The following is a 17,634-nucleotide window of genomic DNA, read 5'->3' as shown; positions in this document are numbered from 1 at the left end:
ACAATACGTGATGAAAAAAATTATTTTGTCAACGTGAATTTTTTTTAAATCCTTTTAGAAAATCCAAATAAAGTAATAAAAGAAACAGATGTTTGCAAATGTAAAAAATTGAACGGGCTCCATAAAAATGACAGAAATATCTAAACCCCAAAATTTTGAGAGATATAATAAATTTAAAACTTAATCCTCTTTTTGAAAAATCGGTTATACTTGACTATTCTGTTTAACGAATTTAAATTTTTATTTTATAATTCCAGATCTCGCAGTTTTAATGGACCATAATTGGGTATACAAAAATGAAAAAAATAAATTTTAAATTAAGGTAATTATTTAATTATTTAGTTCAAATTACCAGTGGAACAAATCTTATAATTGAATTCATTTATTTATTTATTTATTGATACAAACGGGCAATAACAACTTTGCCTAATCGTACAAAGTACTAATTAACATAAAAGGAAGTATTGTCGTCGCTAAATACTAGATTGCGTAATTCTTTAGAAAATACATTGAACGAAACTCCGAAAAAATTTAAATCATTTTTATATTGATTTGCCTCATGAATAAGTCTATGAATTACCGAGTTACCCAGATAATTAGTTCTGGCAAATGGCAATTTAAATAAAGGAACATTTCTTAAAAATCGTTTAGGTACAAAAAGTCCAAAAAGACTCAAAAGATTTGTACAATTAAATAAACCGTTTATAATTTTAAAAACAAAAAGAAGGTTTTAATTTTTATTCAGCAAAATTTTATAAACTGCAATTTATAAAAATATTTAACAATTTCAATTTATGAAAATTTTGATTAAAAATCTCCTGAAATTCAATTGTTTTCAGCAATTGTAACTGCAACTATTTTGAAATTTAATAATTTTTCAAATTTTTAACTTAAATTCTTTGTTGAATTATATATTTCTAATAACTTTAATCAGTCTTTAAAAATTCCATTAATAAACACATTTCTCAATTAAATTTTTTTTTAAATTCCATTATCTTCTAAACTTTGTAAAAAATCTTCCTCAATTCAAATTTACCAAAATTCTTTTTGTATATCTTTAAATTTTTATTATTTCTGAAAAAATTTAAATATATCTCTTTGAAATTCGATAACTTTCAAAATTTTTATCTAAAATTCTTGGCTAAATTAATTATTATAATTATTTTAATTCAATTTTTCAAAAATTCAAATTTTTTTTAATCAAAATTCTTTAAAATTCAATTATTGTTTAAAATTTTGTCAATAATTTTAAGCAATTCTAATTTATAACAATTTCAATTAATAAATTAATTTTTTTTTCAATAATATTTTAATTAATTTCATTGAAAATTTAATTACTTAAAACATTTGCCAAAATTGTGAATTCGAATAATTTGTACAATGACTTGGAATTTTTTCTTCTTTTAAAGTAACTTTAAATTATTATTTTTCAAAATTTGTCCTACTGAATTGAAATCATGAAAATTTGTCGTTGTTGAATTCTAAAGTTTAAAAAAAAAAGTTGATGAAAATGTTTCTGTGAAACATTCTTATTATAGAATTAGAAAGAATTTATTTAATTTCTAATAATTAATGTTATTAATAATGAAATATTTATTAAAAAATAAAATTTATTAAAAATAATCAAGAAATTGGGAGGTCTCAAAATTTTTCACCGTGTAATTTATAAATTTATTTAGTGTAATTTAAAACAACTTTAAAGCATTTTGGTTAAGGAAAATATACATTTAGATTTTATTCTATTTTTCTCCTTTTTTCAAAATAAAATTTCCCCTATAATAAAGATTTTTATTTTATTTATCACAAATACTTGGTTTATGTTATTGCGTTTTTATATGATAAAGTAGTACATAAAACGAATTTAGTTTTGAATAATTTTTTGAAAATATATTTATTTAAAATTTTTTTTTCATTATTTAACTCAATTTATGAAGAATTGATATTAGATAAATTTTTTAAAAGATATTTTTTATGCCTTACAGTAGATTCGAAGCCTGATTTAATTGATTTTTCATTTCATAAAGTTTTTATGTAAGCAAATTTGATCTATTAATTGAAAATTTGTTGAAATAAAAATTTGGCTAAATAAAAATTCTGCTAAATAAGAATTAAGATAAGTGAAAATTCGATAAAATAAAAATTCAGATAAGTAAAATTAAATCAATAGAAGAATTCAATTAAATAAAAATTCCTTTAATTATAAATTCTTTGAAATAAATATCCGTGAAAATTCCGTTACATTTAAATTTTGTTAATCAAAAATTCTGTTGAATTAAAATTTGCTAAATTAAATATAAATGAAAAAACAGATAAATAGAAATTTCATTAAATGAAAAATCAATTTAACAAAAATTCTTCGGTAAGAAAATTCCATTCATTAATAAATTTTACTTTATAAAATCTGATTAAATTGAAATTCGATCTTGTTGACATCGAAACATGGAAAAAAATCATTATTTTTAATTTGAATTATTTAATTTTGCCGATTTTTTGCAAAAAAATTAATTTACAAAATATTTTATTAATTTAATTGAAATATTTTGTACATTTTGGCGTCATTGGCTAAAAATTCATCAAAATAGATTTATTATTTGGATCAGGAATTTTTTTTTAAAATCATGTGCAAATAAAGGTAAATTTGAAATAAAAAAAAACAGAAATACTTAATAAAATACATTATATATTTTAGAAAATGATTACAAATTAATAAAAAGAAGATAAGTTTTTAAAGATACATTTAGAATATATCTTGGAAAAATAAAATGTTCAATATTTCGCTGCTCCTTGGTTAGCCAATCTATCTGCTTGCACATTTCCATAAATACCGCTATGCGCTGGAACTGTAATCTAAAAATAAATTTCAAAATTAGAAAAAAAAATTTTTATTTGCACAAATTGTTATTTGATAGAATTTTCATTTGTCGGAAACTGAAAATGTCCGAGCAAACATTCAACAGAAAGATTTAGGCGCAAATTTTAAAATTAATCAATCACTATTTTCTTGATAATTTCTAATTGGTAAATTTTAAAATTCGCGCAGAAATCTTTCTATCGATTGTTTGTCGGACATTTTCAATTTCCGACAAATGTTTAGAAATTGAAAATAATTTCTGTAAATTAAATTCTATTAAAATTAAAAATAGAAAAGTAAATTTATACTTTAAAGAAAATTAAATGTTTTATTTATTTACCCATTTAACCCGAAGTTGATCAACCAATGACAGCATCTCCTGTATATCGCTTTTATTAGACACAGGGTTTCCCCTTGCATTTATCCAGCCATTGTTGAGCCAATCATTTACCCATTTTGTTGCACAATTCATGGTATAATGAGAATCAGTGTTTATCTGTAATTTTCGGATACCAGCACCCAGTGCCTGTTTACATGCCGCGATAACAGCGTGTAATTCTGCCCGCTGATTGGTTGCCCTTCCAATTAATGGTTCAGATACATTACTGCAAAAGAAATTATTCCTTTGTAAAAATTGCCATTACAAAATTTTTTACGTTTTTCAGTTATTCTAATGAATTTTCATAGAATTTTCATAGAATTTTAATTTCATTCTATTAGATAAATTTTCAAATGTTCGAATTATTATTTGATACAATTTCCACATAAACAATTTTTCATACTACAGAATTTAATACTTAATCGAAAAATCGTTTAACAAAATTTCTAAATTGATAGAATTTTCATTTGTCCGAAATTGCAAATATCCGAACCAAACAAACGACAAAATGATTTAGGCGCGATTTTTAAAACCAACCAATCACAATTTTATGGGTTGATTTTTGATTTTAAAAACCGCGCTAAAATCATTTTGTCGTTTGTTTGTTCGGACAAATGAAAATTCATCTAAAAGAATGAATGAAAATTTTCTCAAATGAAATTCTAAAAATTCAACTAGATTCTGTAGAATTAGATATTTAAATAAATATGCAATAGACTTATGTAAAATTTAAAATAAATTTTAATACCTAACAAAACAAAAAATTTACAAAATTTATATTAATAAATATATTGAAAAGTAATTTTACATACAGATGATTTCCGTCAGAAAAAAATACGCCAATACCAGCTCGAGCGCCTGAATAACCATTATTGGTGCAACAACCATCCGTATAAACAATGACATAACCTTCATTGTCTGTTTGTAATCCGTAATGCGACATCTTGTTTTTTTATATTTTTTTTTAAATTAAATTTCTGCAAACAAAATTTAATCGATTATATCGAGTAGAGATAATTTACAAAAATTAAATTGATCGTCTATTGAAATATTATATAGTCAAAATCGTAGAAAATCGAAACTTTTATTTTTTGTTAAATCCATAATTGTTATAATTGAAATTATTAAATTTTAAAAAAATTTTGGATGGAAAATTTTATAAATAATTAAATTTTAAAAGTTTTTAAATTGAAATTTTTGAAAATAATTGAATTTCAAAAAGATTGTGTTAAATTTAAGACAATAATTAATTATAATAAAAGAAATTTTTAGTAATTTCCGTGATTTCTGTTGATGATGAATTTATTAGAAATCAGATACAAAAATTGAATTCTAAAAATTTTTCATTGAAAAATATACTTTCAGATAATTGAATTTTTGAAGAATTATATATAAAAATTATTAAAAATAATTGAAATTTTTGCTAATAATTAAATTTCAAGTGATTTTGAATTAAAATTTTTTAGTAATTTTATTTTGCTAATTTTTTTTCAAAATTATAAACAATTATTAAATTTCATAAAAATTTTAATTAAAAAATAGTTTAAGATAATTGAATTTCTGAAGAATTTCATTAAATTTATTTAAACTAATTAAGTGAAGAATTTTAATTAAAAATTTTGTTAAATAATTGAAATAAAGAAAATCTGCATTGTATACTAAAAAAAGCGTTTAAATTTTTTTTTTTTAATGTAAAAAAATAGTCGAAAAAGTCCCATTTTATTAAAATAAATCGAAAAAAGTCGTGTATAATCCAAGGCCTGTAATTATTTAAAAATTAAATTTTTATTTCATCGCTATATTAAATAAACTTTTTTGAACTAATTCAATTTTTGTCACAAAATTTTTCGTATATGAATTTAAAATATAATGCGAAATATAATACAAAATAGTATTATTCTTTCCTGCAAAAAATATAAAATATGAAAAGATTTTCACTCTCAATCTCTTCTTTAAAAATGGAAACAAATAGAGCCTAATGTAAACAAATCTCTGTTATGGTTTCACTTCCAGACAATCTGTTATAGATATACATCAGTATGTCTCCGTTTGTCTGAATACAGTATAATGATTTTATAATGTATTTCGAAAGGTAAACATATTTTCTCGTTTCGCCAATTTACCTATATTTGTCAAAGTATATATTGTTTTCATAACGCAGGAAAAAAAAAGTCCCGGAAAATTTTGTTCCCAAAATTCTTTACTATTTATTGTTATTGCGTCTTATGCCAAGAAACAAATACATAATGCGTAGGTCAAGAATCAAACAATGGAGAATCGAACAAAAAAAATAAGGCGTCATTGAAATATTACTCTAATAACTAGCAAAATTAAACGCGCGCAAGCGCGCCAAATTGGCTACTTAATTGTTTGTTATAAAGAAATTAAAGATTAATATTATCAATAATAATTTAATTTATTAGAATATTATTACATATTAAATGATAATAATGAAAATTATACAGGCCTCGGATTATACGACTTTTTCCGATTTTTTTCAAAAATACGACTTTCATCGACTTATTTTAATAAAATGCGACATTTTTTTTTTACATTTGAAAAAAAATGTAAATAAAATACATTTTTTTAGTATAAAATGTAAATTTTCTTCAGATCTTCTTCAATTCAATTATTTAACAAATTTTGAACTAAAATGATTCTTCACTAAATTAATTATTTTTAATAATTTTAATTAAATACATCACAAAAATTTCTAATCAAAATTAATTATCCAAATTTTAAATCAAAATTAACTTAAATTAAATTATTATCCAAAATTTCAATTACAATTCAATTATTTCCCAATATTTTCAGTTTAAAATTAACAAAAATTCAATTATTTTCCAAAATGTCAATTGAAAATCAATTATTTACCAAGTTTTCAATTCAAAATAAACTAAAATTCAATTATTTTCAAAAATTTTCAATTTCAATTTAATTAGTTTCATAAATTTCAATTCAAAATAAACTAAAATTCAATTATTACCCGAAATTTTAATTCAAAATCAATTAAAAATCCAATAATTATCCAAAATTTTCAATTTAAAATTTCATTATTTACCAAGTTTTCAATTTAAAATGAAATAAAATTCAATTATTTTCTAAAATTTCTATTCAAAATTAAATTTCCAAATTTTCAATCAAAAATGAACTTAAATTAAATTATTATCCAAAATTTCAAGTAAAATTCAATTATTTCTCAAAATTTTCAATTCAAAATGAACTGAAATTCAATTATTTTCCAAATTTAAAATCAAAAAAATTTCATTATTCTCAAAATTTTGAATTCAAAATTAATTGAATTTTCAATAATTTGAATTTAAAAGCACCTAAAATTTAATTATTTCTAAAATTTTACATCGAAAATTTTTTTTTTTTAAATTTAATAATTTCAATTATAACTCTAAGGAAATTCAATTGTTTTTAACTATTTAATAATATTCAGTGAAAATTCAACTATCTGAAATCATTTTTCAATTAAAAATGATTTTCAAATTATTGTATTTTGTCCGCATTTTCTAATAAATTTTTAGTGAAATCATCTAAAATTTTAATTAAAAATCACTTAAAGTTTCAATTAATTTCAAAAATCTCAATTTTAAATCTTTGAAAATTCAATTAAATTTAAAAAATGTTTTCCAAAAATTGTTTGATAAATTATTTTTAGTCCTGTAAAATTTAATAATTGTTTGAAAATTAACAATATCTTTTGAAATTTAATTATTTCTAAAAATTTCAACTTTAACCCTTCGAAAAGGATTATTATTAAAAATAACATTTTTATTTAAAATTCTGTAAAATATTTTTGTTAAAATAAAAAACAAATCCACTTTTTTTTGGAATATAAATCGACTAAAACGACTTTTTTGTGTCTTTAAGTTGATTCGAGGCCTGTGTTTTTATAATTAATATTTAATAGGTATTCGTTGGCTCCTGGTACCTTAAAAATTAATTTTTAAAAATAAATTTTTTTCAAATTACTATCTTGTACGAAATTTCCTGGCGCATCTTTTTTCTCATCATAAATTTTTTGTATTTGTATACAATTTTTGAATCAATATACAACTTTAAAAAAAATTTCGTTGGTAAACGTTGTGTACTTCAGCTTCGTGAATTGAATTTTCGAATTTGGAATTTTAAAGAAACTTATTCCGAAATTTGGTAACACAATTATACAACTTTGGCAAAAATGAGAAAAAGAATTGTCAAAATTTGACACGTCATAAGATTACTATTCAAAAAAAACACGTGAAATCAGAAAAGGCCAACTTCAAGTTAGGACAGAAGGACAGACCAAGCATTTTATTATTATATAATTATTTAATTGCAATCTCTAATTTATCATTTTTATATACTTAAATAAATTACAAGAACAATATTAGATTTTAGATTAATTTTAGATACTTAAATAAATTAATATCAAGAACAATAGGGATTTTAGGGCTCCGAAATTTTTACGAATTAGAAATATCACATATACTTTTTAAGCGGATTTTAATATGTTCCCGATTTTTTTTTTTTGTAATATTGAAAAAAAAATAGTTTGGATAAGTTTCTTTTACCTGAATTATAGCGAAGCAGCTGGAAAAATAACCAAAGTTGATAATTGAGAAAAAGGGTAAAAAAAAGAACTGGGCAAGAAGAATATAGCTATAATACTTGAAACTAATGCAAATAAACCACTGCGAATCACTGTCAAGTGTGAACTGTGTAAAGAGCTGAGCTGCGAAATAAAATTGAACCAGTAAGCACTTTCAAATACATACCAGCAAGTACCAGTAATAAGGTGCGCGCGCATATATTATACGGATTATAATACGATTAGAAAAAACCTTGGAAAAAACCCCAACTTCTTGGAAAGAAATTAGGTGTGGAAGGGTTCTTAAGGAGGTTCTACAATAAGGCCTAAGCTGAATAGATTCTTGAACGGGAACGCAATCGTAAAACGGAAACGTAAGAATGAGTAAGAGGAAGGATAGACATATTTGTTTGTCCTTCTCTAACTCATTATTTCAATTGCATTTGCGGTTACGATTCCGAAAAAATTTTTTTTTAATCTTTTTATAATCACCTATTATAGTTCGAGAAAATTCTAACATTGATATGGGGCTAAAGAAACAATTTATTTGAATTAAATAAAAAAAAATTTCTTCTAAATAAAGATAGATAATTTTTTATGAATCAAAGATAATTTGTTTGAAACAAATAAATTTTCTTTGTAACAAAGAAAAATTTATATCAATAAAGAAATTGATTTTATTGAATCAAAGAAATTTCTTTTCTGGGCGTAAATAGCAACGTTTTTAAAGGAAATTAGTAATAATTTTCTTTTTTTTTTTTTTAATAAAAGGAAAAATAGTGAATGAAAATTTTATGAAAAATTCAATTGTATAAAGAAGTTGTAAAAAATTAGTTGCCAAAAGTATTTTTATTATATAAAACAAATGTTTTAGTAATAAATGCAAAAAATTGACATCAATAAACATCGAAAAAATATTAAACAATTAAAACAAAAATATGAATATTATATTTTGAAAAGTGATAATAAAAATACGTTAAAATTAACGTATTTCTTAACGGATCATTTAAAATTTTTTTTGATTTTCAATATTTAAATAATTTTTGTTTGACTTTTTTTATTTATTATTATTATTATTATTATTATTATTATTATTATTGTTATTATTATTTTCTTTACTTTTTATTAGAAAAAAATATTTTCTTAAAGTTATTAAACAATTGGAAATTTTAGTAGGAAAAAATAAAAATTTTCCTTACATTTTCATTTGATGAAAATTATTATTTGAGGTAAATTTCAGTCTTGTCTACTGAATCTTTATCAATTAGATTTTAAAAATATAACTGTAACAAAAATATTTTTTTTTTATAAAAAGAAAATAAATACAAACAAAAAAAAATTCTAAGTTCAGAAAAACGAATTTTTTTTCCGAACTATAAATCCATATAGTGTCACATTTTTACCATAAAAATACTTTTATTTTTATATACATTCATTTTATTGGCTCAACAATATAAGTGAAGAAAAATATGATTTTGTTTTTCTCAGTATATACTTTTTTTGGGGTGTATATATGAGAAAATTTGTTTTCTTTACTCTCGAATAATAGAGGTATATATAATTTATATTTTGTTATTTTAGACGTTCGAGACCTGACCATCCAGAGTGCACAAATCCTTTATAGATAAAATTCAAAAAGATAGTAAAGTAATAAAAGAAACAAATGTTTTCAAGATGTAGAAAAATTGACAGAAAAACCCAAAATCTCTAAGGGATAATAAATACAAAACTTAATCCTTTTTCTGAAAATTTAAAGAGATTTATTTTCATCATTATATAAGGCGAAGCGTCCGTTTCGGAACGCGAAAAATAAGCACATCTTTACTGTGTTTTTTTTCTAACTTATTTTTATTCTAAATTAAAAAAAAAAACTTTTTACATTTAAAAATACAATACCTAATGGTTTCAATTAAAAAGAACAGTATAATTTTTGTTTTATTTTAAAATTATTATTTATTGCTTCCAGAAGGAGCCAAAAAATCGCAGTTATAGTAAAAGGAGACACATTTTTCAAAATTTCTACTTTTGTTAAACATTACATTAAAATAAAAATTATTATTCCGTGTTTTTTTGAATAGTAATCTTATGACGTGTCAAATTTTGACAATTCTTTTTCTCATTTTTTCCAAAGTTGTATAATTGTGATTCCAAATTTCGGAATAAGTTTCTTTAAAATTCCAAATTCGAAAATTCAATTCACGAAGCTGAAATACAAAACGTTTACCAACGAAATTTTTTTTAAACTTGTATATTCATTCAAAAATTGTATACAAATACAAAAAATTTATGATGAGAAAAAAGATGCGCCAGGAAATTTCGTACAAGATAGTAATTTGAAAAAAATTTATTTTTCAAAATTAATTTTTAAGGTACCAGGGGCCAACGATTACCTATTAAATATTAATTATAAAAACACAGGCCTCGAATCAACTTAAAGACACAAAAAGTCGTTTTAGTCGATTTATATTAAAAAAAAAATGGATTTGTTTTTTATTTTAACAAAAATAATTTACAGATTTTTAAATAAAATTTTTTTTTTTTAATAATAATCCTTTTCGAAGGGTTAAAGTTGAAATTTTTAGAAATAATTAAATTTCAAAAGATATTGTTAATTTTCAAACAATTATTAAATTTTACAGAACTAAAAATAATTTATCAAACAATTTTTGGAAAACATTTTTCAAATTTAATTGAATTTTCAAAGATTTAAAATTGAGTTTTTTGAAATTAATTGAAACTTTAAGTTATTTTTTAATAAAATTTTAGATGATTTCACTAAAAATTTATTAGAAAATGCGGCTAAAATACAATAATTTGAAAATAATTTTTAATTGAAAAATGGTTTCAGATAGTTGAATTTTCAAAGAATATTATTAAAATAGTTAAAAATAATTGAATTTCCTTAGAGTTATAATTGAAATTATTAAATTTCGAAAAAAAAATTTTCGATAGAAAATTTTAGAAATAATTAAATTTACATGCTTTTAAATTCAAATTATTGAAAATTCAATTATTTTTGAATTCCAATTTTTGAGAATAATTAAATTTTATTTGATTTTAAATTTGGAAAATAATTGAATTTCAGTTCATTTTGAATTGAAAATTTTGGGAAATAATTGAATTTTAATTGAAATTTTGGATAATAATTTAATTTAAGTTCATTTTTGATTGAAAATTTGGATAATTAATTTTGAATAGAAATTTTAGAAAATAATTGAATTTTATTTCATTTTAAATTGAAAATTTGGTAAATAATTAAATTTTAAATTGAAAATATTGGATAATTATTGGATTTTTAATTGATTTTGAATTAAAATTTCGGGTAATAATTGAATTTTAGTTTATTTTGAATTGAAATTTTTAAAAATTAATTCAATTTTATTGTGATATTTTTTTTTAAATTATAAACAATTGTTAAATTTCATAAAAATTTTAATTGAAAAATAATTTTGATATAATTGAATTTGTGATGTATTTCATTAAAATTATTAAAAATAATTAATTTAGTGAAGAAACATTTTAGTTCTTAATTTGTTAAATAATTGAATTGAAGAAGATCTGAAGAAGATCTACATTTTATACTAAAAAATGTATTTTATTTATATTTTTTTTCAAATGTAAAAAAAAAATTTTGCTAGTTTTATAATAAAAGGTTCAATAATAAGTCAATTGATTCGATTTTAATAATTCTCCAAGTTCTTAATAATAATTTTAGTTAAATAAATATTTTTTAATAAAGCAAAAAATTCAGATTTTTCAAAATTTTTCAATTTCAAAATTTTAATAATTTTACAAAACTAGAGATAAACATACATATATTGGTGTTAATACATTTTTTTAAAGTTAAGGGTCAAAAAATGTTTTTTTCTAATTTTTAAAAATTTCAATAACTTTGAATAGAATAGCAGTAGAATGTTCGCTAATAAATTTTTTTGGTAAAGTAAACAATTTTTTTTATATATTTATTTAACGTTTTAAATATTTTTTTTAATATTATTTTATTAATTCAAATAAAATGTTATTAAATTTAATTAATTTAGATCGTTTACTATTATTGTTATTAAAAAATTTAAGTTTGATTTGAGAAAAAAATTTAAGATACAAAAAATGTTTTTAAACATAATTACGTATTGCGTTTATTTAGAAGAATCTCGTTAAAAGTAGGCAAACTAAATTCTATTTTTGAAATGTTAAAAAAATTTTAAAGAAAAATTTACAGTAAGTAAAAAAGTAAAAAGTGGAAAAAAAGTAAAAGTAAGTAAAAATTATCTATATTAAAAAAAATTTATAATACTTAAATATAGCTGGTTCCTACTAATCTCATTAATATATATTAGTAAATTAAGAATTTCCAATCGTAGTGAATGAAGAGGTAAATTTGAATTAAAAAATCTTTGAATACATAATGAAAAAATAGAATATATTTTTTTTTCTTTGAAAATAATTACAAATTTATAAGAATATAAAAATATTTTATAAGAATATAGATTTTAGTGATAAATGTATAGAATATATTTTGAAAAATTAAATTTTCAATATCTTGCAGCTCCTTTTTTAGCTAATTTATCGGCTTGAATATTTCCATGAATGCCACTGTGCGCTGAGACTCTGACCTGAAAAAAAAATTGTAACCTTTAGAAAAACATATATTCTCAAAAAATCATAATCAATTGTCATATAAACAATTAATTTTTATTTCCTCTTCTAAACGAAAATTAAATCTAACCACTTAAAAATTTAATTTCAGGGCTAAAATTAATTTAAATAAAAAAAATAAAATTTATTTTACATTCAAATAATAAAATAACAATATAGTAAATATTTTTTGGGCAAAAATTGATAAATTCTTCTAAAATTGAAGCTATATAATTTATTTCTGTAAATTAAAAAATATTATTTTAAAATTAAAATTTTAAAAAATAAAATTTTAAAAATTAAAACTTAAAAAAAAAATGTTTTATTTACCATTTTTATATGAAGATAAGTGTCAATTAAATACATCATTCTTTTAATATCTTGTTTATTAGAAACTGGATTTCCTCTTGCGTTAGTCCAATCATTCCTGCGCCAAATATGAATCCATTTAGTTACACAATTGACAACATATTTAGAATCTGTATTAATTTGTAATAATTGAACTCCTTCATTGATTGCACGTTCACATGCTGCGATAACCGCCTGTATTTCGGCACGTTGATTGGTTGCCCTTCCAGTTAATGGTTCCGAAACATTACTGCAAAAAAAAAATTGCCATTTTTCAAAATTTTACGATTTTTAATTTTTTTTTTTTTTTTTTTTTAATTTTTAAATAGATTAATTTTCTATTTCACCGAAGTTTCCTTTTTTTCGAAATTGCAAATATTAAAACCGTTAAAACAAACAACCGCGAATGAAAATAATTTAAGCGCAAAATTTTAAATTTGACCAATATTTATTTTTTTGAAAATAAGAAGCCTTGAAGAAAAATTCTTCGATATAAAAATTTAATTCAATATAAAATAAATTTTGATAAAATTCTGCTAAATAGAAATTAGATAATATGGAATTCAATGTATGATAAAGAAAATCGAGTCGGTATATCAAAACTACACAAGAATTTTCATAAAAAAGTTATATTGTACAAAACATAAAAATTGTTATTTTTTACATTATATTTTTATAATGTAGTTTTTATTTTTTGTTAATTTTAACTTTCACTTTGTAAATGAAAAAAAATAATTTTTATTTGTTATTTTGTACAATGAACATTTTTTTGTTTTTTCTTAACGTTATTTTTTTACATAATTTTTTTTTTGTTATTTTTTACACACAGAAAAAAATTTTTTCGTTATTTTTTTGGGGAGCGGTTCGAGGTGCCCACAAACGAAATGCATACATTAAAACTGTATATAAGCTGCATTTACAAGTACAAATGAATTTTATCATTTTTTTTTTTTTTTAAAGAAAACAGACTTAAAAATCATACAAAATTTTTTCTTATTCCTTATTACACCCATAACAGAAATTTTTAATTGAATTTTTGATTTTTGTCAATTTGGTTAATAATAACAAGCTGTCGTCCCCATGTACCCTAAAAATTTGAAAACTCGGGGTAAATGGGGACAACTTGTTATTATTAACCAAATCGACAAAAATAAAAAATTCAATAAAATTTTTGTTATGGAAATCATAAGGAATAAGAAAAATAATGTTTGAATGATTTTTAAGTCTGTTTTTTTTTTCAAATGTGAGACAAAATACTGAAATAAAAAAATAATAAAAGATATAAATTAATCAAATTTAATTAAATATTTTCATCCCTTAATACAGTAATATACTTAAGGAAACTTTTTTCTTAAAACTTTCTTAGAAAAACTATGCTGTCCGCATTTAACCCAAATTTTAGAAAAATACGATTAATGATAAAATTCATTTGTACTTGTAAATGCAGCTTATATACAGTTTTAATGTATGCATTTCGTTTGTGAGCATCTCAAACCGTCCCAAAAAAAATTACGAAAAATTTTTTTTCTGTATTTAAAAAATAAAAAAAAAAATTATGTAAAAAAATAACGCAAAAAAATTATGTAAAAAATAATGTTAAGAAAAAACAAAAAAAAATTTCAATGTACAAAATAAAACAAATAAAAAATTCTTTTTTCATTTACAAAAAAAGTTAAAATTAATAAAAAATAAAAACAACATTAAAAAAAAAAAATGTAAAAAATAAAAATTTTTATGTTTTATACAATATAACTTTTTTTATGAAAATTCTTGTGTAGTTTTGATATACCGACTCAGAAAATCTCATAAATTGAGTATACCTAACGAATCAAAAAATCTCCAAAATTTACATTAAATAAATTTTTTTGAAAATTATAGTGGTACTTACAGACGATGTCCATCATTAAAAAATACGCCAATTCCAGCTTTAGCACCTGAACGACCATTATTGAAACAACAACCATCTGTATATACAATGACATAACCATTGTCTTCTTCTAATCCTTCTATTCCGTGTAACATCTTAATTTTTTTTTTTTGAAACAAAATTTCTGTATTAAAAAAAAAAAAAAAATTAACTAAATTAGTCAGTACACGCACTTTTATCTAAAAACTATAATTTTTATTAACATTTTTTTTTTCTTCAAAAACTATGAACTATTTTGTTTCAAGAAAATATATTTTTGAAAATTTTTTATTAAGTTGTACCTATTTATATTATTATATTTTAGATCAGTAGAATTTCAAATTAATGAAATTTTTCAAATCAGAATTCATTCAAAATGCAATTGTTAATAATTCAAAATAAAATAGCTAACATTTTTTTTTTTTTTTTATTTAAAAATATACGAAAATATGAAGTTGGACCAAATTTCCTTTAATTTTAATTTAACTTTACAATTGGAATTTTTAAAAATAATATTTTTCAAAAAATAGAAAGAAAACAATTTACTTTCATTTGGGAAAAGTTTTTTTTACCTGAATTATAGAAGTGAAAATAATACAGTTGAACAAATAATCGAAGTGTGTTTATGTTGACTGAGAGGGAAGCAAAAAAAGAACTGCGCAGTTAGACGAGCTATACTTGGAACTAATTGAACTGATCCTCTGTGTAAACAGTAAAGAAGTGAGAAAACTAATAAAAAACCAGGAAGAACCAGTCAAGTACCAGCAAGTACCAGTGAGATGTGCGCGCGCACTGTCCAATGAACACACCCACTTTGTAAAGAATTTGGAGGGGTTATTTGAAAGTTCTCTTTAAAAAAATAAATTTTAGTTTTTTACTAATCGAAAATCTTGTGTTTTTCTAGTTGAAAAAATAATTAAACATTTTCTTAAATTTTCCTAACATTTTTTAGGGTTCCGTACTCAGTTCGGAACCCTATTAATATCGGTTTTTTTTTGAAATCGTGTACCCCCCCCCCCCCTTAGCGGTCATACGAATTTATCAGGAGGGCTAAAATTTGGTACACATATATGTATTTTCGCGTGTAGATTACAGGAAAAATATAGCGAACCTGATAGGAATTGATTATCATAGAGTTGTCAAGGAAAAACCATGAATTTTTACGAAAAATACCTAAAAATGACTATGTACCCCCCCCCCTTCCACACAGCACATAAAATTTCCTGAATTTGTCCTGAATATTTCATTGAAAGATTCGAAATATTTCAATGAAAGGTCCATGAAATTTTGATGCAACAATGAAATGTCCGACTATAAGAAATATTGCCATTCCGATTGTACGAAAAATTTCAGCGAAATGTTGAGGAAATGTGAGGATGAAAAATTACTGACATATTATTTTTTAATATTTGCATAATAAAAAAATGAAATATGTTACAAATTTTTAAGTGCGAAATATTTTGAAAAGATTATTCATTAAAATCCTAGAAATTCTAGAAAGACGGCATACGTCGATTTAAGACATTTTGAGATATGTTAAATTTAAGATTCACTTGTAAGTTATAATTTAAGGTATTATTATCGAAAATTTTTTTCTTTTACAAAAGGTTTACTATCGGTCAACTAATTTTGTCACATATTTTCACAGTCACTACCGCAATTTATTTCTGAAATTCATTTTTTTTATTTTTCACAAATATATCCGGATGATATTGCCTAAATATATGTATTTTTAACAATTTAGAAATATTTCATTTCAATATTTCTAGAATTTTAATGAATAATCTTTTCAAAATATTTCGCACTTAAAAATTTGTAACATATTTCATTTTTTTATTTTGCAAATATTAAAAAATAATATGTCAGTAATTTTTCATCCTCACATTTCCTCAACATTTCGCTGAAATTTTTCGTACAATCGGAACTGCAATATTTCTTATAGGCGGACATTTCATTGCTTGCATCAAAATTTCATGGACCTTTCATTGAAATATTTCGAATCTTTCAATGAAATATTCAGGACAAATTCAGGAAATTTTATGTACTGTGTGGGGCCTAGCAGCCACATCTTTTGACATAAAGAGCTCAAATTTGGCGCACTTACGTATTTTAATGTGAAAATTACAGGAAAAATATAGCGAACTTGATTCGGATCAATTTACGTAGCGTTGTCCGTTTATTTTAATTTATAATTTAATTAAATCTTTTGAAAATTAGTATTTTGCCAATTTCATTGAAATAATTAATGTCTAGCTTTAAAATATTAGTGCATTAAAATTCTTGTTAAAAGAAAGAAACTTTGTTTATTTAAAGGAAACAACTTTCAATGATATTGTTTCCAAGACGCACCACGTGGAGGTAACTATATAAGCAAAAAGTCTACTGTTTCCACTTCTTATCATGTTTATTGAATTATTTCTATAATCTACACAAAAAAATACGTAAAAATAGTAAATTTGAAACCCTTTAGATAAATTTTTTTTCGTTATTGGGAGAAAATTCATGATAATTAGTCTAGTGGTCTTGAATATACGTATAGAATCAATTTTGATATTTAAATTTTGATTTATCAATTAATTCAGATTTTTTATTTCCATCTTCCTTATTTAATTTTTCTTTTTATTGTGTCCCAAGAAAGGACTGGCGCCCAAAACAATATTTATTCGAGTCTTCTTATGTAACCTTGATTAATTTTTAATCAATCAATTTATTTAAAATATATAATAAAATAATTTTTTTTTTAATTTACCTATAATTTGGTATTATTTAAGGTTTTTTGCTAAAATTTTAATATTTTTTTTAAAAATTACAACATTGATTTACTAATTTATATTAATGAGGTTCGTAAAAGTGTAAAAGTATTCTTTACGAATTCATTTAACTGCCCCACAGCACCGGATATTTAAGGATATCCCTAGGATATCGCTAGGATATCC

The 17,634-nt window shown here is 21.5% G+C and overlaps 2 protein-coding genes across 2 annotated transcripts; both read right to left on the bottom strand.

The window, feature by feature from the left end:
• Nucleotides 1-2,660: 2,660 nt before the first annotated feature.
• On the bottom strand, nucleotides 2,661-7,960 carry LOC127285730 (ribonuclease H1-like). The gene is made up of 4 exons (XM_051311869.1): nucleotides 7,793-7,960; nucleotides 4,043-4,207; nucleotides 3,192-3,456; nucleotides 2,661-2,847 (listed from the first exon to the last, which is right to left on the bottom strand). The coding sequence occupies exons 2-4, from the start codon at nucleotides 4,171-4,173 to the stop codon at nucleotides 2,767-2,769; spliced, it is 477 nt and encodes a 158-aa protein (XP_051167826.1). The 5' UTR covers nucleotides 4,174-4,207; nucleotides 7,793-7,960; the 3' UTR covers nucleotides 2,661-2,766.
• A 4,252-nt stretch (nucleotides 7,961-12,212) lies between these two features.
• On the bottom strand, nucleotides 12,213-15,473 carry LOC127285728 (ribonuclease H1-like). The gene is made up of 4 exons (XM_051311868.1): nucleotides 15,271-15,473; nucleotides 14,681-14,843; nucleotides 12,775-13,042; nucleotides 12,213-12,422 (listed from the first exon to the last, which is right to left on the bottom strand). Exons 2-4 carry the CDS (start codon nucleotides 14,812-14,814, stop codon nucleotides 12,342-12,344), a joined length of 483 nt encoding a protein of 160 aa, XP_051167825.1. The 5' UTR covers nucleotides 14,815-14,843; nucleotides 15,271-15,473; the 3' UTR covers nucleotides 12,213-12,341.
• Nucleotides 15,474-17,634: the final 2,161 nt, after the last annotated feature.

Source organism: Leptopilina boulardi, unplaced genomic scaffold (assembly GCF_019393585.1).
Source record: "Leptopilina boulardi isolate dan_hultmark-lab unplaced genomic scaffold, ZJU_Lbou_2.1 LbouV2_341, whole genome shotgun sequence".
In the NCBI taxonomy this organism is placed as follows: Eukaryota; Metazoa; Arthropoda; class Insecta; order Hymenoptera; family Figitidae; genus Leptopilina; species Leptopilina boulardi.
This window is presented reverse-complemented; position numbering and strand designations above follow the sequence as displayed.